The sequence below is a fragment of the Choristoneura fumiferana genome, chromosome 8, assembly GCF_025370935.1.
Source record: "Choristoneura fumiferana chromosome 8, NRCan_CFum_1, whole genome shotgun sequence".
NCBI classification, from domain to species: Eukaryota; Metazoa; Arthropoda; class Insecta; order Lepidoptera; family Tortricidae; genus Choristoneura; species Choristoneura fumiferana.
This window is the reverse complement of record NC_133479.1, coordinates 18,753,285-18,775,070: the sequence shown is the minus strand read 5'-3', so window position 1 is coordinate 18,775,070 and position 21,786 is coordinate 18,753,285. Positions and strand designations below refer to the sequence as shown.

Sequence of the window (21,786 nt, the reverse complement as noted above, 5' to 3'; positions counted from 1 at the left end):
TATTAAATTTCTTTTTGATACAATAAAAAATATACAATTATAAATTGCTATCGTTGTGGAATTACTAAATTATACTTATGTGACATCTTATAGTAATTACTTAACAATACGAGTACCTACATGTAAATATAACACAACTGCATTACATTACAAAATAAATTAAGTGTCATTGGTAATAACAAAAACATCACAGAAAGTATGGGCTTCGAAAATTATAACTAATATGACAAAATAGTTGAAAGAAAAGAGTGAAATAATAAGAACGAACGCTTTACACTACGACAGATACACAATAAGATTACACGGGTGGCATTATAATAATGAAATATATAAATCTGCTAATTAAAAAAAGTAACTGGTCTTGATGTACCTACTCAGACTCTTAGTCGAGACGGTAATTTATTCACTGTATTAAGTAGGTACTAAATATATTGTTTGTAGAGCTTGAAGTGTGCCAAGGAAATCATTCTAAGTTTTGTAGTCACACGCACTTATAGTATGAACATTCAGTGCGGAAGCAGCACCAATATATCAAAGGTCCATGTGGCGTCATCACTAACTCTTGCGCACCGTTGCTCGCTAGGCAGGAGGCCGCCGGACACTGCAGCTGGTCCGCCGTTGAAAGCCTGCGGTAGCAGAAACGATGAATGTCCATTATTGAATATCCTACTAATATTATAAATGCGAAAGTTTGTGTGTGTGTGTGTGTGTGTTACTCCTTCACGCTAAAACGGCTTGACGGATTCGGATACAATTTGGTATGTAGATAGCTGGACATCTGGAATAACACATACGACCCACGGGATAGGGATGAAATCCCGAAATAACAACCGCTGGGCTTAGAGTCATGAATGGATGGACCAGATTTTAATCGCTATATCTGATTTATATGTACCTATCCACTTTTTCAAGGACCAAAATTAAGTGAAACTTTAGTAATAAGCTTCAAAGCTTTTCAGCTTGAAACTTCAATCAGTATAGATTTGACTTGGTAGCAATAATTTGCTTTATAGAATGAAGTAAAAGTGCATAGTGCAGAAATGGGTTGCTATTGAAAATTTACTTTTATATAAAATGGGGTATGAGTTAATTCTAATGAATAAGAAGCACTTACTCTGACGTCACCGCCATTGCATCGCTAATCTGGCATGTGGCGGCGCTTTCAACTGGAAAGAAGTCTGGCAAGGGCTGGTTGGCTTGCCGCAGAACTCTGGTCAGATCATCCACTAAGCCAGCATCCTGAAAATCAATTACCAAAATTAATTGAGTCACTCTCATCATCATCATCATATCAGCCATAGGACGTCCACTTTTGGACATAGGCCTCCCCCATATAGACCTCCAGTTGCCTCGGTTGGAAGCGGCTTGCATCCAACGTGAACCCGCGACTTTAACCAGTCATCCGTCCATCTCGTCGGTGGACGTTCTACGCTGCGCTTGCCGATCCGCGGTCTCCACTCGAGAACCTTTCGGCGCCAACGACCGCTCGAGTCACTCTGGATTTGCATTATTTAGGCATCAGAATCTTGTAAGTGAAATTTTTAACAACTTCATTCATACACATCAAAGTGAGTATACTAAAACTTGAGCAAAGTACTTACGTGATCAATATCGAAGAACGATACAGCTTTCCCTCTGTGGCCGACGCGCCCGGTTCTCACGATCCTGTGCACGTACTCCTCTACGCTCGTTGGAAGATCGTAATTGACGACTATGTCAACGTCTTTAATATCTGTAATTAAAACAGCATGTATAAAGTCAGTGCTTACTTTAAAAAAAAAACTTTTAAGACCATCATAGTCAAGTTGCCCGTTGTTATCGTTTTCATAGAAATGACATATCCACGAATAAAAACTGGGTTTCTCTGTCATAAAAGGAAACTATGAGGCTAGGAACAAGTTCCAACACTTTAATCTACTCGGAGATTGAGATTTTTGTAACATTTTAATGCTCTAATGCTTAGAAATTTGAGGCACTTACAAGGGCCACAGACAGCAGCCGACGTGGCCACTAGGATGTGGTGGTGACCGCTTATGAAGCTTTTCCGCGCCAGCTGCTTGTCGCGCCGCAAGCGCTCTCCGTGGATAGACGTCGTTAATTTCCGCTGCTCCGAGAGCATCACGGCTATGAAGTCCGCGTTGCGATTCGTTTTTGCGAAAACTAGGACACGTTTCCCATCTGAAAGCAGTAAACAAGAGTTAAGATAGGAATCAAAACTATGTGTATTAAATCTGATTGTCCTTATGCCGCACACACAGACAAACACATCTCATCGAATATGCAAACTGAGACATGGATGCACAGAAAAACCAGAAAAAGAGACCACTGCACTGCACTGCGATTCCTGTCCAGCAGTGGTGTAGGGGTTATAACACGCAGCATGGATTGCTGAGGACCGGAGTTCGATTCCAGTGCTGGTCTCTTTTTCTGGTTTTTCATTCTTGTATCAGTTTGTATTTTCTGTATGGTTTCACGGGATACCCGTAAAAGTAACAAAAAAATACCAAAAGACACAAAAAAAAAAACACATCTCATTTATACGAAAAAAAAACAAAAAAAAGTCGCAATAAATGCTAGTTACAAATAATTCATGATCATACCGTTTTCATCCAGCAATTTCGTGAGCGCGTTCATTTTTTCATATTTGCTGACTTGTTTAAATACTTGCTCTACGTCTTCCCATTTATTAGGCGAAATCTCCTCTGGTACCGTAGTTAAAGCAGCACCCATGTCACCACAAAAACGCGACGATAATTCATAACGCGACATTCCTACGATTGATATGTAGAATTTAGAACACTACAAAATTATTTTAATTATTCAAAAATTAGCACAGAAGAAACTTCAGTACAATAAATAGACTTTCACACGTGGTAAGCTCAGAACAGACTGCGGAGGAAGCCACGGGTCAAACTTAACGTTAATTGTAAATAATATCAAAATTCGATTAAAAAATGGCAAGTTTACGTCAAATAATTAGCAAACAACTATAACAATGCGACTTAATTACCGTCCACACCCAGTTAGGGCATTAAAAACCTATTATATCAGGCAGGCAAATGTCTTTTGATATTACCTCCTAATTTAAAATGCGTTATATACATAATTTATTTATAATTGTAATTAAGTTCTAGAAAGCAAAAATTTTTTGAAGCCCATTGTTCGTGCAAAAATAAAATAATGAGCTGAGTTTTAAAAAACATTAAATTGAAACAATCAAAAAACCCGACTGCCTTCAAAAATAAAACCGGCCAAGAGGGTGTCGGACACGCCTGAAATAGGGTTCCGTAGCCATTACGAAAAAAATAAGTAATATTATTCAAATCATTTCGTATTTTTACGGAATTTTCCAAGTTTAGGTATATTTTATACCTTAAGCGGCTATTTACTCTTAATCTACTAATAATTCGCAAGAAAACTTAAACGTTATAGTTTTTCTTGTAAGTTTTATAATACTAACCACCATCCTGATTTTTTTCAAATTTTTCCACCCATCAGTTTAGATTTTAAAGCGGGAGGACGATTGATTTTAATGAAAATTTTCACTTTAAAAATAGATATTTTGCAGACAAATCACTGAATCGAATAATCGTTTAAGCAACCCCCTAATGATTTGAAAAGATCTAACCAAAAATATCCTACATTGCAAAGTTGGTTGAGAAAAAAAAACCCACTAAGTCTACGGAGATATTTAAAAAAAAATGTATTTTTATTTTTATTGTTCCGTTTTGTCGGCATAGTTTACATACATATATTTTCTATATTCGTGCAAAATAGCAGCTTTCTAGCATTGATAGTCCATGAGCAAAGCCGCGGGCAGACAGACAGATAGATAGACATAGCGAAACTATAAGGTTTCCGTTTTTTCTATTTTTGCTACGGAACCCTTAAAAGGAAGAAAATAAGTCTAGTAGTCTAGAACTCTGTCAAGTAGCTAATTTAAAATTCAACAGTCGGGACCCATTGCGAGTACCAACAACTTTTTAACTGGTCACGTATTGAGAGAGAGCGAGATTACCACCGCCCATAGACACCTGCAACACCAGGGGAATTGCAGATGCGTTTTCAACCTAGAAGCTTAAGACGGGATACCTCAAGTGCCAGTAATTTCACCGTCTGTCTTACTCTCCACGCCGAAATACAACAGTGCAAGCAATGCTGCTTCACGGCAGGATTAGCGAGCAAGATGGTGGTAGCAATCCGGGCGGACCTTGCACAAGGTCCTACCACCTGCACATTTCAAGCGTCTACCTGTTGCCGTTATTAATATCGATCAAAAAACGGCAAAAAAATCACATTTGTTGTATTGGAGCCCCCCTTAAATATTTAATTTATTCTGTTTTTAGTATTTTCTGTTATAGCAGGCAAGGAAGGACGGACGGACGGATAGCGAAGTTTTAGTAACAGGGTTTCCGTTTTTACCCTTTGGGTACGGAACCTTAAATACAACCATGAAAATAATTTCATAACAGGTTTTTTTTTAAAGAAAAATGAGCAGGCGAGTCACCTGCTGGAAAGTATCACTGCCGCACATGGACACCCATAAAATAAGTTAAGTTGCAGATGCGTTGCCGGCCCTTTGAGAACAGAGTGGGCTCGTTTTTAGAATATCCCTACGTAGTACGGTCCCTTGACTTTCATTCTTGAGCCACAATGAAACCATTCCACTGTAAACGTCATAGTGACATCGCATTAATTAACAAGTAAAATCGCAATAACCTTTCCTTTGAAAAGGTTCCATGATGGCTCTTGAATTAAAGTCCTTGTCCGTACCTGGTTGCCGCAGGTTGAGTAAAGGTAAGAACTTAGTCCATACTCTTTTTTATTCAAATATGCAGCTTTACAGCACTGAATAGTGTAAAACTGTAGTACTTTTAATGTTAGACCCTATCGTAACTAGATCTGTTCAAAATGACAATTTGATCAAAATGTGACTTACATAATTGATACTTGTATTTTTTTACAATGGCATTAAAAAGAGATGGGTCTAAAAAATAGCTCAAATTTTTTTGTGACATTGTATTCTGTGTGTAAATATTAATTAAAGTCACGACCAGTGGGAATTTAACCATAGGGTCTCAAACTACTTTGAGATTAGTATGTATGTGAACTCTTTATTGTATAAAAGAAAAGAAACAAAATACATTAAATTTAGTTTGTGCAATCCTTAAATATCTTAATTAATTTTATACTTAGTCTCTGTTTAAATACCCACATTTATTATTAAATAAATTATTATGTGAAAGAAAAAATATCTAAATGGTTTATTAATTAATAAAAAATACACTATCTATTAATGACAAAAAACATTACATTATTGAACCAATTGGAGGGTCCAAAAACAGGCCTTTTAATTTGTGATAGATCAAGAAAGTGCGCGTTCAGTCAAAGGGGACAATTTTTTTATAGCAAACTAATGCGCATGACAACTCCGGTTGGTTAAAGTAATGTTTTGAAATTGAGGAAAAAAAGCAAGTAAAACATTTAATTCGTACACGATCGTTTATTCAATTTATTTTTGACACAAAAAAATATACAATTATAAATTGATATCGTCAAGGACTTACTAAATTATACTTAGGTATGTGCCATCTTATTGTAATGAGCATGACTTGACAATAAATAAGTTACTTAACAATACGAGTACCTACATGTAAATATAGCACACATTTATATACCTACTTATTTTAACAAAACAGATACTTTTAACTGCCACTTAGATTAATTTTACAATATCGATGAAAAAAAGGATAAGAAGATAGTACGCGTACATTATAAAATTTGGACAAAACTGTATATAACACAACTGCATTACATTACAAATTAAATTAAGTGACATTGGTAATAATAAAAACATCACATAATGTATGGGCTTCGAAAATAATAACTAATATGACAAAATAGTTTAAAGAAAAGAGTGAAATAATAATAACGAACGCTTTACACTACGACGGATACACAATAAGATTACACTGGTGGCATTTCAATAATGAAATATATAAATCTGCTAATTAAAAAAAGTTACTGGTCTTGATGTACCTACTCAGTCTCTTAGTCGAGATGGTAATTTATTCACTGTATTAAGTAGGTACTAAATATATTGTTTGTAGAGCTTGAAGTGTGCCAAGGAAATAATTCTAAGTTTTGTAGTCACACGCACTTATAGTATGAACATTCAGTGCGGAAGCAGCACCAATATATCAAAGGTCCATGTGGCGTCATCACTAACTCTTGCGCACCGTTGCTCGCTAGGCAGGAGGCCGCCGGACACTGCAGCTGGTCCGCCGTTGAAAGCCTGCGGTAGCAGAAACGATGAATGTCCATTATTGAATATTCTACTAATTATAAATGCGAAAGTTTGTGTGTGTGTGTGTGTGTGTGTGTGTTACTCCTTCATGCTAAAACGGCTTGACGGATTTGGATACAATTTGGTATGTAGATAGCTGGACATCTGCAATAACACATACGACCCACGGAATAGGGATAAAATCCCGAAATAACAACCGCTGGGCTTAGAGTTATGAATGGATGGACCAGATTTTAATCGCTATATCTGATTTATATGTACCTATCCAATTTTTCAAGGACCATAATTAAGTGAAACTTGAGTAATAAGCTTCAAAGCTTTTCAGCTTGAAACTTCAATCAGTATAGATTTGACTAGGTAGCAATAAGTTGCTTTATAGAATGAAGTAAAAGTGCATAGTGCAGAAATGGGTTGCTATTGAAAATTTACTTTTATATAAAATGGGGTATGAGTTAATTCTAATGAATAAGAAGCACTTACTCTGACATCACCGCCATTGCATCGCTAATCTGGCATGTGGCGGCGCTTTCAAATAGAAAGAAGTCTGGCAAGGGCTGGTTGGCTTGCCGCAGAACTCTGGTCAGATCATCCACTAAGCCAGCATCCTGAAAATCAATTACCAAAATTAATTAAGTCACTCTCATCATCATCATCATATCAGCCATAGGACGTCCACTTTTGGACATAGGCCTCCCCCATATAGACCTCCAGTTGCCTCGGTTGGAAGCGGCTTGCATCCAACGTGAACCCGCGACTTTAACCAGTCATCCGTCCATCTCGTCGGTGGACGTTCTACGCTGCGCTTGCCGATCCGCGGTCTCCACTCGAGAACCTTTCGGCGCCAACGACCGTTCGAGTCACTCTGGATTTGCATTATTTAGGCATCAGAATCTTGTAAGTGAAATTTTTAATTTAAGTTTTTACTACTTCATTCATACACATCAAAGTGAGTATACTAAAACTTGAGCAAAGTACTTACGTGATCAATATCGAAGAACGATACAGCTTTCCCTCTGTGGCCGACGCGCCCGGTTCTCACGATCCTGTGCACGTACTCCTCTACGCTCGTTGGAAGGTCATAATTGACGACTATGTCAACGTCTTTAATATCTGTAATTAAAACAGCATGTATAAAGTCAGTGCTTACTTTAAAAAAAAAACTTCTAAGACCATAGTCAGGTTGCCGGTTGTTATGGTTTTCATTAAAATGGCATATCCACGAATAAAAACTGGCTTTCTCTGTCATAAAAGGAAACTATGAGGCTAGGAACAAGTTCCAACACTTTAATCTACTCGGAGATTGAGATTTTTGTAACATTTTAATGCTCTAATGCTTAGAAATTTCAGGCACTTACCAGGGCCACAGACAGCAGCCGACGTGGCCACCAGGATGTGGTGGTGACCGCTTATGAAGCTTTTCCGTGCCAGCTTCTTGTCGCGCCGCAAGCGCTCTCCGTGGATAGACGTCGTTAATTTCCGCTGCTCCCGAGAGCATCACGGCTATGAAGTCCGCGTTGCGATTCGTTTTTGCGAAAACTAGGACACGTTTCCCATCTGAAAGCAGTAAACAAGAGTAAAGATAGGAATCAAAACTATGTGTATTAAATCTGATTGTCCTTATGCCGCACACACAGACAAACACATCTCATCGATATGCAAACTGAGACAATGGATGCACAGAAAAACCAGAAAAGAGACCACTGCACTGCACTGCATTCCTGTCCAGCAGTGGTGTAGGGTTATAACACGCAGCACGGATTGCTGAGGACCGGGGTTCGATTCCCAGTGCTGGTCTCTTTTTCTGGTTTTTTATTCATGTATAAGTTTGTATTTTCTGTATGGTTTCACGGGATACCCGTAAAAGTAACAAAAAAATACTAAAAGACTCCAAAAAACAAAACTCATTTATACGAAAAAAAACAAAAAAAAGTCGCAATAAATGCTAGTTACAAATAATTCATGATCATACCGTTTTCATCCAGCAATTTCGTGAGCGCGTTCATTTTTTCATATTTGCTGACTTGTTTAAATACTTGCTCTACGTCTTCCCATTTATTAGGCGAAATCTCCTCTGGTACCGCAGCTAAAGCAGCACCCATGTCACCACAAAAACGCGACGATAATTCATAACGCGACATTCTACGATTGATATGTAGAATTTAGAACACTACAAAATTATTTTATTATTCAAAATTAGCACAGAAGAACTTCAGTCCAATAAATAGACTTTCACACGTGGTAAGCTCCGAACAGACTGCGGAGGAAGCCACGGGTCAACAACGTTAATTTTTAATAATACCAAAATTCGAAAAAAATTGCAAGTTTACGTCAAATAATTAGCAAACAACTATAACAATGCGGCTTAATTTACCGTCCTTACCCAGTAGGGCATTAAAAAGCTATTATATCAGTAGGCAAATGTCTTTGGCAATTATCTCCTAAATTTAAAATGCATCAAACATAATTTATTATCAGTGCAATTAAGTTCTAGAAAGTAAACATTTTGTTTGAAGCCCATTGTTTTCGTGCAAAAATAAAATAATGAGCTGAGTTATAAAAAACATTAAATAAAACCCGACTGCCTTAAAAAATAAACTGGCCAAGAGCGTGTCGGACACGCCCGAAATAGGTTCGTAGCCATTACGAAAAAATAGTAATATTATTTAAATTATTTCGTATTTTGTACGAATATTCCAAGTTTGGTATAATTTATTTATTATTTTCTTATTGAATTAATAATTCGTTTTTTGCAACCGCCTAATGATTTTGAAAAAAGATCTAACCAAAAATATCCTATATTAAAGGTTGGATGAGAAAAAAAAAATCTAAGAAATTTAAGAAAATAACATTTTTTATTTTTAATGTACCAATTAGCGGCATAGTTTACATTTATATATATTTTATATATTCGTGCAAAAAAACAGCTTTCTAGCATTGATAGTCCATGAGCAAAGCCACGGGCGGAGAGACAGACAGACAGACAGATAGACATAGCGAAAGTATAAGGTGTTTCCGTTTTTGCTATTTTAGCTACGGAACCCTTAGAAGGAAGAAAATAAGTGTAGTAGTTTAGAACTCTGTCAAGTAGCTAATTTAAAGTTCAACAGTCGGGACCCATTGCGAGTACCAACAACTTTTTAACTGGTCACGTATTGAGAGAGAGATCACCACCGCCCATAGACACCTGCAACACCAGGCGAATTGCTGATGCGTTTTCAACCTAGAAGCTTAAGATGGGATACCTCATGTGCCAGTAATTTCACTGGCTGTCTTACTCTCCACGCCGAAATACAACAGTGCAAGCACAGCTGCTTAGCGGCAGGATTAGCGAGCAAGATGGTGGTAGCAATCCGGGCGGACCTACCACCTGCACATTTCAAGCGTCTACCAGTTGCCGTTATTAACATCGATCAAAAAACGGCAAAAAAAAAACCTGGATATTTTTTAAATATTTGCGTAACCCTAAAAATATCTTCAAAAAAAACTAAAAATATCTTCGGTATGGTTTTTTGCTCTTGTCAAAGTCAGCTGTTCAAACTTGTGGCGGCCATTTTGTGACTTAGCAGGGTGATAAAGGAGGGTCTACGGTCCTCTAACTTTAGCAGAGCATTGATCGACTGATTAGCGCTAACAGACGTTTATGAAACATGTTTTTTAGCATCGGGCCTTCAAGGAGCCTTCAAGGAGGCTATAACTTTTTATGAATAAGGCTGTTTGTCCGTACCTGGTTGCCGCAGGTTGAGTAAAGGTAAGAACTTAGTTCATACTTACTTAATTGATATATGTATTTTTTAACTATGGCATTAAAAAGAGACGGATCTAAAAATAGCTCAAAATTTTTGTGACATTTTATTCTGTGTGTAAACTTTTATTAAAGTCACGACCAGTGGGAATTTAACCATAGGGTCTCAAACTACTTTGAGATTAGTGTGTATATTAACTCTTTATTGTACAAAAGAAAAGGAAAAAAAAACATTAGTTTGTGCAATCCTAAAATATCTATAATAATTTTATACTTAGTCTCTGTTTTAATACACACATTTATTAATTAATACATTATTATTATGTAAAGGAATAAAATACCTAAATGGTTAATTAAGGACTAAAAAATACAGTATCTATTTAGTACTTCATTTTGTAATTAATGACAAAAAACATTACATTATTAAACCAATTGGAGGGGTCAAAAACAGGCCTTTTAATTTGTGATAGATTCAAGAAAGTTTGCGTTCAGTCAAAGGGGACAATTTTTTTATAGAAAACTAATGCGCATGACAACTCCGGTTGCTTTAAGTAATGTTTTGAGATTGAGGAAAAAAGAAAGTAAAACATTTAATTTTTAAACGAACGTTTATTCAATTTCTTTTTGATACAAAAAAAAATATACAATTATAAATTGCTATCGTCGTGTACTGACTAAATTATACTTATGTGACATCTTATTGTAATTACTTAACAATACGAGTACCTACATGTAAATATAGGACACATTTATATTCCTACTTATTTTAACAAAAGATTTATTTTAAGGAGGAGAAGGAGGAGGAAGAAGGTCTGAAAGGTATTAATTGCCAAGTTGCCCGAAATAAATGATTTTTTTATTATTATTATTATTAAAACAGATACTCTTAACTGCCACTTAGATTTATTTTAAAATATCGATGAAAAAAGGATAAGAAGATGTGTCAAGAAGATAGTACGCGTACATTATAAAATTTGGACAAAACTATATATAAGACAACTGCATTACATTACAAATTAAATTAAGTGGCATTGGTAAAAACAAAAACATCACAGAAAGTATGGGCTTCGAAGATAATAAATAATAATGACAAAATAGTTTGAGGCAAAGAGTTAAATAATAAAAACGAACGCTTTACACTACGACAGATACACAATAAGATTACACGGGTGGCATTACAATAATGAAATATATAAATTTGCTAATAAAAAAAAGTAACTGGTTAAAAAAAGTAACGAAATAAATTAAGTGACATTGGTAATAACAAAAACATCACAGAAAGTATGGGCTTTGAAAATAATAACTAATAATGACAAAATAGTTTAAGGAAAAGAGTGGAATAATAATAACGAACGCTTTACACTACGACAGATACACAATAAGATTACACGGGTGGCATTACAATAATGAAATATATAAATCTGCTAATAAAAAAAGTAACTGGTTAAAAAAAATAACAAAATAAATTAAGTGACATTTGTAATAACAAAAACATCACAGAAAGTATGGGCTTCGAAAATAATAACTAATAATGACAAAATAGTTTAAGGAAAAGAGTGGAATAATAATAACGAACGCTTAACACTACGACAGATACACAATAAGATTACACGGTCTCATTGCATTAATGAAATATATAAATCTGATAATTAAAAAAAGTAACTGGTCTACCAGTCTACTGGTGTACCTACTCAGACTCTTAGTCGAGACGGTCATTTATTCACTGTATTAAGTAGGTACTAAATATATTGTTTATATAGAGCTTGAAGTGTGCCAAGAAAATCATTCTAAGTTTTGTAGTCACACGCACTTATAGTATGAACATTCAGTCCGGAAGCAGCACCAATATATCAAAGGTCCATGTGGCGTCATCACTAACTCTTGCGCACCGTTGCTCGCTAGGCAGGAGGCCGCGGGACACTGCTCCTGGTCCGCCGTTGAAAGCCTACGGTAGCAGAAACGATGAATTTCCATTAATGAATATCCTACTATTATTATAAATGCGAAAGTTTGTGTGTGTGTGTGTGTATGTGTGTTACTCCCTTCACGCTAAAACGGCTTGACGGATTCGGATACAATTTGGTATGTAGATAGCTGGACATCTGGAATAACACATACGACCCACGGATAGGATAAAATCCCGAAATAACAACCGCTGGGCTTAGAGTCATGAATGGATGGACCAGATTTTAATCGCTATATCTGATTTATATGTACCATCCCTTTTTCAAGGACCATAATTAAGTGAAACTTAAGTAATAAGCTTCAAAGCTTTTCCTTGAAACTTCAATCAGTATAGATTTGACTTGTAGCAATAAGTGCTTTATAGAATGAAGTAAAAGTGCATAGTACAGAAATGGGTTGCTATTGAAACTTTTATATAAAAATGGGGGTAAATTCTAATGAATAAGAAGCAACTCTGACGTCACCACCCATTGCATCGCTAATCTGGCATGTGGCGGCGCTTTCAACTGGAAAGAAGTCTGGCAAGGGCTGGTGCTTGCCGCAGAAACTCTGGTCAGATCATCCACTAAGCCAGCATCCTGAAAATCAACCAAAATTAATTAAGTCACTCTCATCATCATCATCATATCAGCCAAACGTCCACTTTTGGACATAGGCCTCCCCATATAGACCTCCAGTTGCCTCGGTTGGAAGCGGCTTGCATCCAACGTGAACCCGCGACTTTAACCAGTCATCCGTCATCTCGTCGGTGGACGTTCTACGCTGCGCTTGCCGATACGCGGTCTCCACTCGAGAAACTTTCGGCGCCAACGACCGTTTCGAGTCACTCTGGATTTGCATTATTTAGGCATCAGAATCTTGTGAGTGAAATTTTTAATTTAAGTTTTAACAACATTCATACACATCAAAGTGAGTATACTAAAACTTGAGCAAAGTACTTACGTGATCAATATCGAAGAACGCAGCTTTCCCTCTGTGGCCGACGCGCCGGTTCTCACGATCCTTGTGCACGTACTCCTCTACGCTCGTTGGAAGATCGTAATTGACGACTATGTCAACGTCTTTAATATCTGTAATTTAAAAACAGCATGTATAAAGTCAGTGCTTACAAAAAAAAAACTTTTAAGACCATAGTCAGTTGCCGGTTGTTATGGTTTTCATTAAAAATGACATATGCACGAAATAAAAACTGGCTTTCTCTGTCATAAAAGGAAACTATGAGGCTAGGAACAAGTTCCAACACTTTAATCTCTCGGAGATTGAGATTTTTGTAACATTTTAATGCTCTAATGCTTAGAAATTTCAGGCACTTACCAGGGCCACAGACAGCAGCCGACGTGCCACCAGGATGTGTGGTGACCGCTTATGAAGCTTTCCGCGCCAGCTGCTTGTCGCGCCGCAAGCGCTCTCCGTGGATAGACGTCGTTAATTCCGCTGCTCCGAGAGCATCACGGCTATGAAAGTCCGCGTTGCGATTCGTTTTTTGCGAAAACTACGACACGTTTCCCATCTGAAAGCAGTAAACAAGAGTAAAGATAGGAATCAAAACTACGCGTATTAAATCTGATTGTCCTTATGCCGCACACACAGACAAACACATCTCATCGAAAATACAAACTGAGACATGGATGCACAGAAAAACCAGAAAAAAGAGACCACTGCACTGCACTGCACTGGGATTCCTGTCCAGCAGTGGATAGGTTATAGCACGCAGCACGGATTGCTGAGGACCTGGGTTCGATTCCCAGTGCTGGTCTCTTTTTCTGGTTTTTCTGTGCATTCATGTATCAATTTGTATTTTCTGTATGGTTTCACGGGATACCCGTAAAAGTAACAAAGGAAGTTGAAATAAAAAAACAAAACAAAAAAAATACAAAAAAATTCAAAAACCAAACATATCTCATTTAAACGAATAAACAAAAGAAAAGTCGCAATAAATGCTAGTTACAAATAATTTATGATCATACCGTTTTCATCCAGCAATTTCGTGAGCGCCTTCATTTTTTCATATTTGCTAACTTGTTTGAATACTTGCTCTACGTCTTCACATTTATTAGGCAAAACCTCCTCTGGTACCGTAGCTAAAGCAGCACCCATGCCACCACAAAAACGCGACGATAATTCATAACGCGACATTCTCACGATTTATATGTAGAATTTAGAACACTACAAAATTATTTTAATTATTCAAAAATAAGCACAGAAAAAACTTCAGTACAATAAATAGACTTTCATAGGTGGTGAGCTCCGAACAGACTGCGAAGGAAGCCACGGGTCAAACTTAACGTTAATTTTTAATAATACCAAAATCCAAAAAAAAATTGCAAGTTTACGTCAAATAATTAGCAAACAACTATAACAATGCGACTTAATTACCGTCCTTACCCAGTAAGGGCATTAAAAAGCTATTATATCAGGTAGGCAAATGTCTTTGGCAATTATCTCCAAATTTAAAATGCATCATCATACATAATTTTTTTATCAGTGCAATTAAATTCTAAAAAGCAAACACTTTTTTGAAGCCTTTTGTTTGTGCAAAAATAAAATAGTGAGCTGAGTTATAAAGAACATTAAATAAAAAAATAAAAAACCATACTGCCTTAAAAATTAAATTGGCTAAGAGCGTGTCAGACACGCCCGAATGAGGGTTTCGTAGCCATTACGAAAAAAGTAGTTAATATTATTCTAAGGATTTCGTATTTTATACGGAATATTCCAAGTTTAGGTATATTTTATAACTCGAGGCTGCTATTTTCTCCTAAACTACTAATAATTCGCAAGAAACCTTGACCGACAAGATTTTCCTTGTTAGTTTGATATACTTACTACCATCCTGTTTTTTTTCAAATATTTCTCCAACCGATTCAGATTTTAGAGCGCGGCGAGTACGCTCGATTTTAATGAAAATATGCACTTTAAAGTTGGATATTTTTCAAACAAATCACTAATTCAGTAAATCGTTTTAGCAACCCCGTAATGATTTTAAAAGACCTAACCAACGATTTCCCACATGACAAGGTTGGATGAGAAAGAAAACTCACCCACACTTTGTCTACAGGTCCTCTAAAAAAATTTTTTTTTAATTTTTTTATGTACCATTTTATTGGCATAGTTTACATATATATTCGTGCAAAATAACAGCTTTCTAGCATTGTTAGTCCCTGAGCAAAGCCGCGGACAGACAGACAGACAGACAAACCGACATGGCGAAACTATAAGGGTTTCGTTTTTGCTATTTTTGCAAGGGAACCCTTAAAAGGAAGAAAATAAGTCCTGTAGTCTAGAACTCTGTCAAGTAGCTAATTTAAAGTTCAACAGTCGGGACCCATTACGAGTACCCACAACTTTTTAACTGGTCACGTTTTGAGAGAGAGAGAGAGATCACCACCACCCATAGATACCTGCAACATAAGGGGGATTTCAGATGCGTTTTCAACCTGGAGGCGTAACATGGGATACCTCAAGTGCCAGTAATTTCACAGGCTGTCTTACTCTCCACGCCGAAACACAACAGTGAAAGCTGCTTCACGGCAGGATCAGCGAGCAAGATGGTGGTAGCAATCCGGATGGACCTTGCACAAGGTCCTACCACCTGCACATTTCAAGCGTCTACCTGTTGCCGTTATTAATATCCATCAAAAACGGCAAAATAAAACACGTTTGTTTAATTGGAGCCCTCCTTAAATATTTTATTTATTATGATTTAAATTTGTTATAGCGACAAGGAGGGACGGACGGACGAACAGCGAAGTCTTAGCAACAGGGTTTCCGTTTTTACCCTTTGGGTACGGAACCCTGAAAACAACCATGAAAATAATTTTCTGATAGTTTTTTTTTAAGAAGGCAAATGAGCAGGCGAGTCACCTGCTGGAAAGTATCACTGCCGCCCATGGACACCCATAAAATAGGTTAAGTTGCAGATGCGTTGCCAGCCCTTTGAGAAAAGAGTGGGCTCGTTTTTAGAAGATCCCTACGTAGTACGGTCCCTTGACTTTCATTCATGAGCCGCCATGGAACCATTCCACTGTAAACGTCATAGTGACATCGCATTAATTAACAAGTAAAATTAATAACTTTTCCTTTGAAAAGGTTCCATTATGGCTCATGCATTAAAGTCCTTGTCCGTACCTGGTTGCCGCAGGTTGAGTAAATAAGGACTACCATACCCTTTTTATTCAAAAATATGCAGCTTTACAGCACTGAATAGTGTATAACTGTAGTACTTTTAGTGTAAGACCCCATCGTAACTGGATCTGTTATTTGATCAAAATGTGACTCACTTAATTGATACTTCTATTTTTTTACAATGGCATTAAAAAGAGACGGATCTAAAAATATCTCAAAAAATGTTGTGACATTGTATTTTCTGTGTAATTTTTTATTAAAGTCACGACCAGTGGGAATTTAACCAAAGGGTCTCAAATTACTTTGAGATTAGTATGTATGTGAAATCTTTATTGTACAAAAGAAAGAAAAAAAAATCATTAGTTTGTGTAATCCTAAAATATCTAAATAATTTTTATACTTAGTCCCTGTTTATACCCACATTTGAAAATTAATAATTATTATGTGAATGAAAAAAATATCTTAATGGTTTATTAATGAATAAAAAATACAGTATCTACTCAGTACTTCATTTTGTAATTAATGACAAAAAACATTACATTATTAAACCAATTGGAGGGGTCAAAAACAGGCCTTTTAATTTGTGATATATTCAAGAAAGTTTGCGTTCAGTCAAAGGGGACAATTTTTTTATAGAAAACTAATGCGCATGACAACTCCGGTGCTTTAAGTAATGTTTGGAATTGAGGAAAAAGAAAGTAAAACATTTAATTTTTAAACGAACGTTTATTCAAATTCTTTGATACAAACAAAAAAATATACAATATAAATTGCTATCGTCGTGTACTGACTAAATTATACTTATGTGACATCTTATTGTAATTACTTAACAATACGAGTACCTACATGTAAATATAGGACACATTATATTCACTTATTTTAACAAAAAGATTTATTTTAAAGAGGAGAAGGAGGAGGAAGAAGTCTGAAAGGTTAATTGTATGGCCAAGTGCCCGAAATAAATGATTTTTTTATTATTATTATTATTAAAACAGATACTCTTAACTGCCACTTAGATTTATTTTAAAATATCGAAAAAAAGGATAAAAGATGTGCAAGAAAAGTAGCGTACATATAAAATTTGGACAAAACTATATATAAGACAACATACATACAAAATAAAAAGTGACATGGTAAACAAAAAACATCACAGAAAAATGGGCTTCGAAAAATAAACTAATATGACAAAATAGTTAAGGCAAAGAGTGAAATAATAACGAACGCTTTACACTACGAGATACACAATAAGATTACACGGGGGCATTACAATAATGAAAATATAAATCTGCTAATTAAAAAAAGTAACTGGTCTTAATGTACCTACTCAGTCTCTTAGTCGAGACGGTAATTTATTCACTGTATTAAGTAGGTACTAAATATATTGTTTGTAGAGCTTGAAGTGTGCCAAGGAAATAATTCTAAGTTTTGTAGTCACACGCACTTATAGTATGAACATTCAGTGCGAAAGCAGCACCAATATATCAAGGTCCATGTGGCGTCATCACTAACTCTTGCGCACCGTTGCTCGCTAGGCAGGAGCCGCCGGACACTGCACCTGGTCCGCCGTTGAAAGCCTGCGGTAGCAGAAACGATGAATGTCCATTATTGAATATTCTACTATTATATAAATGCGAAAGTTTGTGTGTGTGTGTGTGTTACTCCTTCACGCTAAAACGGCTTGACGGATTCGGATACAATTTGGTATGTAGATAGCTGGACATCTGGAATAACACATACGACCCACGGGATAGGGATGAAATCCCGAAATAACAACCGCTGGGCTTAGAGTCATGAATGGATGGACCAGATTTTAATCGCTATATCTGATTTATATGTACCTATCCAATTTTTCAAGGACCATAATTAAGTGAAACTTGAGTAATAAGCTTCAAAGCTTTTCAGCTTGAAACTTCAATCAGTATAGATTTGACTAGGTAGCAATAAGTTGCTTTATAGAATGAAGTAAAAGTGCAGAGTGCAAAAATGGGTTGCTATTGACAATTTACTTTTATATAAAATGGGGTATGAGTTAATTCTAATGAATAAGAAGCACTTACTCTGACGTCACCGCCATTGCATCGCTAATCTGGCATGTGGCGGCGCTTTCAACTGGAAAGAAGTCTGGCAAGGGCTGGTTGGCTTGCCGCAGAACTCTGGTCAGATCATCCACTAAGCCAGCATCCTGAAAATCAATTACCAAAATTAATTGAGTCACTCTCATCATCATCATCATATCAGCCATAGGACGTCCACTTTTGGACATAGGCCTCCCCCATATAGACCTCCAGTTGCCTCGGTTGGAAGCGGCTTGCATCCAACGTGAACCCGCGACTTTAACCAGTCATCCGTCCATCTCGTCGGTGGACGTTCTACGCTGCGCTTGCCGATCCGCGGTCTCCACTCGAGAACCTTTCGGCGCCAACGACCGCTCGAGTCACTCTGGATTTGCATTATTTAGGCATCAGAATCTTGTAAGTCAAATTTATAATTAAAGTTTTAACAACTTAATTCATACACATCAAAGTGAGTATACTGAAACTTGAGCAAAGTACTTACGTGATCAATATCGAAGAACGATACAGCTTTCCCTCTGTGGCCGACGCGCCCGGTTCTCACGATCCTGTGCACGTACTCCTCTACGCTCGTTGGAAGGTCATAATTGACGACTATGTCAACGTCTTTAATATCTGTAATTAAAACAGCATGTATAAAGTCAGTGCTTACTTTAAAACAAAAACTTTTAAGACCATAGTCCCGGTAGTGCCAGTTGTTAGGGTTTTCATTAAAATGACATATCTAAGAATATAAACTGGCTTTCTCTCTCATAAAAGGAAACTATGAGGCTAGGAATAAGTTCCAACACTTTAATCTACTCGGAGATTGAGATTTTTGTAACATTTTAATGCTCTGATGCTTAGAAATTTCAGGCACTTACCAGGGCCACAGACAGCAGCCGACGTGGCCACCAGGATGTGGTGGTGACCGCTTATGAAGCTTTTCCGCGCCAGCTGCTTGTCGCGCCGCAAGCGCTCTCCGTGGATAGACGTCGTTAATTTTCGCTGCTCCGAGAGCATCACGGCTATGAAGTCCGCGTTGCGATTCGTTTTTGCGAAAACTACGACACGTTTCCCATCTGAAAGCAGTAAACAAGAGTAAAGATAGGAATCAAAACTACGTGTATTAAATCTGATTGTCCTTATGCCGCACACACAGACAAACACATCTGCAAACTGAGACATGGATGCACAGAAAAACCAGAAAAAGAGACCACTGCACTGCACTGCGATTCCTGTCCAGCAGTGGTGTAGGGGTTATAGCACGCAGCACGGATTGCTGAGGACCGGGGTTCGATTCCCAGTGCTGGTCTCTTTTTCTGGTTTTTCATTCATGTATCAGTTTGTATTTTCTGTATGGTTTCACGGGATACCCGTAAAAGTAACAAAAAAATACTAAAAGACTCCAAAAAACCAAACACTCATTTATACGAAAAAAAAAAAACAAAAAAAAGTCGCAATAAATGCTAGTTACAAATAATTCATGATCATACCGTTTTCATCCAGCAATTTCGTGAGCGCCTTCATTTTTTCATATTTGCTGACTTGTTTGAATACTTGCTCTACGTCTTCACATTTATTAGGCGAAATCTCCTCTGGTACCGTAGCTAAAGCAGCACCCATGTCACCACAAAAACGCGACGATAATTCATAACGCGACATTCCTACGATTGATATGTAGAATTTAGAACACTACAAAATTATTTTAATTATTCAAAAATTAGCACAGAAGAAACTTCAGTACAATAAATAGACTTTCACACGTGGTAAGCTCCGAACAGACTGCGGAGGAAGCCACGGGTCAAACTTAACGTTAATTTTTAATAATACCAAAATTCGAAAAAAAATTGCAAGTTTACGTCAAATAATTAGCAAACAACTATAACAATGCGACTTAATTACCGTCCACACCCAGTAAGGGCATTAAAAAGCTATTATATCAGGTAGGCAAATGTCTTTGGCAATTATCTCCAAATTTAAAATGCATCAACATAATTTATTTATCAGTGCAATTAAGTTCTAGAAAGCAAACATTTTGTTTGAAGCCCATTGTTCGTGCAAAAATAAAATAATGAGCTGAGTTATAAAAAACATTAAATAAAACCCGACTGCCTTAAAAAATAAAACTGGCCAAGAGCGTGTCGGACACGCCCGAAATAGGGTTTCGTAGCCATTACGAAAAAAATAAGTAATATTATTTAAATTATTTCGTATTTTGTACGGAATATTCCAAGTTTAGGTATATTATATAACTTAAGCTGCTATTTACTCTTAATCTACTAATAACTCGGAAGAAAACTTAAACGTTATAGTTTTTCTTGTAAGTTTTATAATACTAACCACCATCCTGATTTTTTTTAATTTTTCCACACATCGGCTTAGATTTTAGAGCGGGAGGACGATCGATTTTAATGAAAATTTGCAATTTAAAGTTAGACATTTTTCAGACAAATCACTGAATCTAATAATCGTTTTTGCAACCACCTAATGATTTGAAAAGATCTAACCAAAAATATCCTATATTACAAGGTTGGATGAGAAAAAAAAATCACCCCCACTTTAAAGGTATTTAAGAAAATAACATTTTTTATTTTTAATGTACCAATTAGCGGCATAGTTTACATTTATATATATTTTATATATTCGTGCAAAAAAACAGCTTTCTAGCATTGATAGTCCATGAGCAAAGCCACGGGCGGACAGACAGACAGACAGACAGGTAGACATAGCGAAAGTATAAGGTGTTTCCGTTTCTGCTATTTTTGCTACGGAACCCTTAGAAGGAAGAAAATAAGTGTAGTAGTCTAGAAATCTGTCAAGTAGCTAATTTAAAGTTCAACAGTCGGGACCCATTGCGAGTACCAACAACTTTTTAACTGGTCACGTATTGAGAGAGAGAGATCACCACCGCCCATAGACACCTGCAACACCAGGCGAATTGCTGATGCGTTTTCAACCTAGAAGCTTAAGATGGGATACCTCATGTGCCAGTAATTTCACTGGCTGTCTTACTCTCCACGCCAAAATACAACAGTGCAAGCACAGCTGCTTAGCGGCAGGATTAGCGAGCAAGATGGTGGTAGCAATCCGGGCGGACCTACCACCTGCACATTTCAAGCGTCTACCAGTTGCCGTTATTAACATCGATCAAAAAACGGCAAAAAAAACCTGGATATTTTTTAAATATTTGCGTAACCCAACCCTTGACTAAAATATCTTCGGTATGGTTTTTTGCTCTTGTTAAAGTCAGCTGTTCAACTTGTGGCGGCCATTTTGTGACTTAGCAGGGAGATAAAGGAGGGTCTACGGTTCCTCTAACTTTAGCAGAGCATTGATCGACTGATTAGCGCTAACAGACGTTTATGAACATGTTTTTAGCATCGGGCCTTCAAGGAGCCTTGAAGGAGGCTATAACTTTTTATGAATAAGGCTGTTTGTCCGTACCTGGTTGCCGCAGGTTGAGTAAAGGTAAGAACTTAGTCCATACTCTTTTTTATTTAAATATGCAGCTTTACAGCACTGAATAGTGTTAAAACTGTAGTACATTTAATGATAGACCCCATCGTAACTGGATCTGCTTCAAAAATGTCAAT

General features: G+C 36.8%; 4 protein-coding genes across 4 annotated transcripts in view; all 4 read right to left on the bottom strand.

Moving 5' to 3' along the window:
• Window positions 1–356: 356 nt before the first annotated feature.
• On the bottom strand, window positions 357–2,901 carry LOC141430696 (ATP-dependent RNA helicase vasa-like). Its single transcript, XM_074091551.1, has 5 exons — window positions 2,601–2,901; window positions 1,981–2,178; window positions 1,602–1,732; window positions 1,115–1,239; window positions 357–626 (listed from the first exon to the last, which is right to left on the bottom strand). Exons 1-5 carry the CDS (start codon window positions 2,767–2,769, stop codon window positions 482–484), a joined length of 768 nt encoding a protein of 255 aa, XP_073947652.1. The 5' UTR covers window positions 2,770–2,901; the 3' UTR covers window positions 357–481.
• A 2,576-nt stretch (window positions 2,902–5,477) lies between these two features.
• On the bottom strand, window positions 5,478–8,406 carry LOC141430581 (probable ATP-dependent RNA helicase vasa-like). Its single transcript, XM_074091354.1, has 5 exons — window positions 8,341–8,406; window positions 7,663–7,786; window positions 7,287–7,417; window positions 6,788–6,912; window positions 5,478–6,295 (listed from the first exon to the last, which is right to left on the bottom strand). The coding sequence occupies exons 1-5, from the start codon at window positions 8,404–8,406 to the stop codon at window positions 6,151–6,153; spliced, it is 591 nt and encodes a 196-aa protein (XP_073947455.1). The 3' UTR covers window positions 5,478–6,150.
• A 3,404-nt stretch (window positions 8,407–11,810) lies between these two features.
• LOC141430697 (ATP-dependent RNA helicase vasa-like) overlaps window positions 11,811–21,786 on the bottom strand; it is a 14,518-nt gene continuing 4,542 nt past the window's right edge. Inside the window, exon 4 of the mRNA XM_074091552.1 lies at window positions 11,811–11,994. Coding sequence (XP_073947653.1) covers window positions 11,850–11,994 — 145 coding nt within the window. The 3' untranslated portion in view covers window positions 11,811–11,849. The remainder of the gene's footprint in view (window positions 11,995–21,786) is intronic.
• Window positions 17,668–19,987, bottom strand: LOC141430255 (ATP-dependent RNA helicase vasa-like). Its single transcript, XM_074090864.1, has 5 exons — window positions 19,687–19,987; window positions 19,075–19,272; window positions 18,696–18,826; window positions 18,197–18,321; window positions 17,668–17,713 (listed from the first exon to the last, which is right to left on the bottom strand). Exons 1-5 carry the CDS (start codon window positions 19,853–19,855, stop codon window positions 17,668–17,670), a joined length of 669 nt encoding a protein of 222 aa, XP_073946965.1. The 5' UTR covers window positions 19,856–19,987.

What these genes read in the sequence shown, in the direction of transcription:
- LOC141430696 (XM_074091551.1), bottom strand. Translation starts at nt 2,769, where the DNA reads ATGTCGCGTTATGAATTATCGTCGCGTTTTTGTGGTGACATGGGTGCT. An exon ending in GAAATTGCTGGATGAAAACG is followed by an intron (nt 2,179 to 2,600) that starts GTATGATCATGA and finishes TACTGCTTTCAG; the next exon opens with ATGGGAAACGTGTCCTAGTT. An exon ending in GGCTGCTGTCTGTGGCCCTT is followed by an intron (nt 1,733 to 1,980) that starts GTAAGTGCCTCA and finishes TTTTAATTACAG; the next exon opens with ATATTAAAGACGTTGACATA.
- LOC141430581 (XM_074091354.1), bottom strand. Translation starts at nt 8,406, where the DNA reads ATGGGTGCTGCTTTAGCTGCGGTACCAGAGGAGATTTCGCCTAATAAA. An exon ending in CGTTCTTCGATATTGATCAC is followed by an intron (nt 6,913 to 7,286) that starts GTAAGTACTTTG and finishes ATTGATTTTCAG; the next exon opens with GATGCTGGCTTAGTGGATGA. An exon ending in GCAATGGCGGTGATGTCAGA is followed by an intron (nt 6,296 to 6,787) that starts GTAAGTGCTTCT and finishes CTGCTACCGCAG; the next exon opens with GCTTTCAACGGCGGACCAGC.
- LOC141430255 (XM_074090864.1), bottom strand. Translation starts at nt 19,855, where the DNA reads ATGTCGCGTTATGAATTATCGTCGCGTTTTTGTGGTGACATGGGTGCT. An exon ending in GGCTGCTGTCTGTGGCCCTG is followed by an intron (nt 18,827 to 19,074) that starts GTAAGTGCCTGA and finishes TTTTAATTACAG; the next exon opens with ATATTAAAGACGTTGACATA. An exon ending in CGTTCTTCGATATTGATCAC is followed by an intron (nt 18,322 to 18,695) that starts GTAAGTACTTTG and finishes ATTGATTTTCAG; the next exon opens with GATGCTGGCTTAGTGGATGA.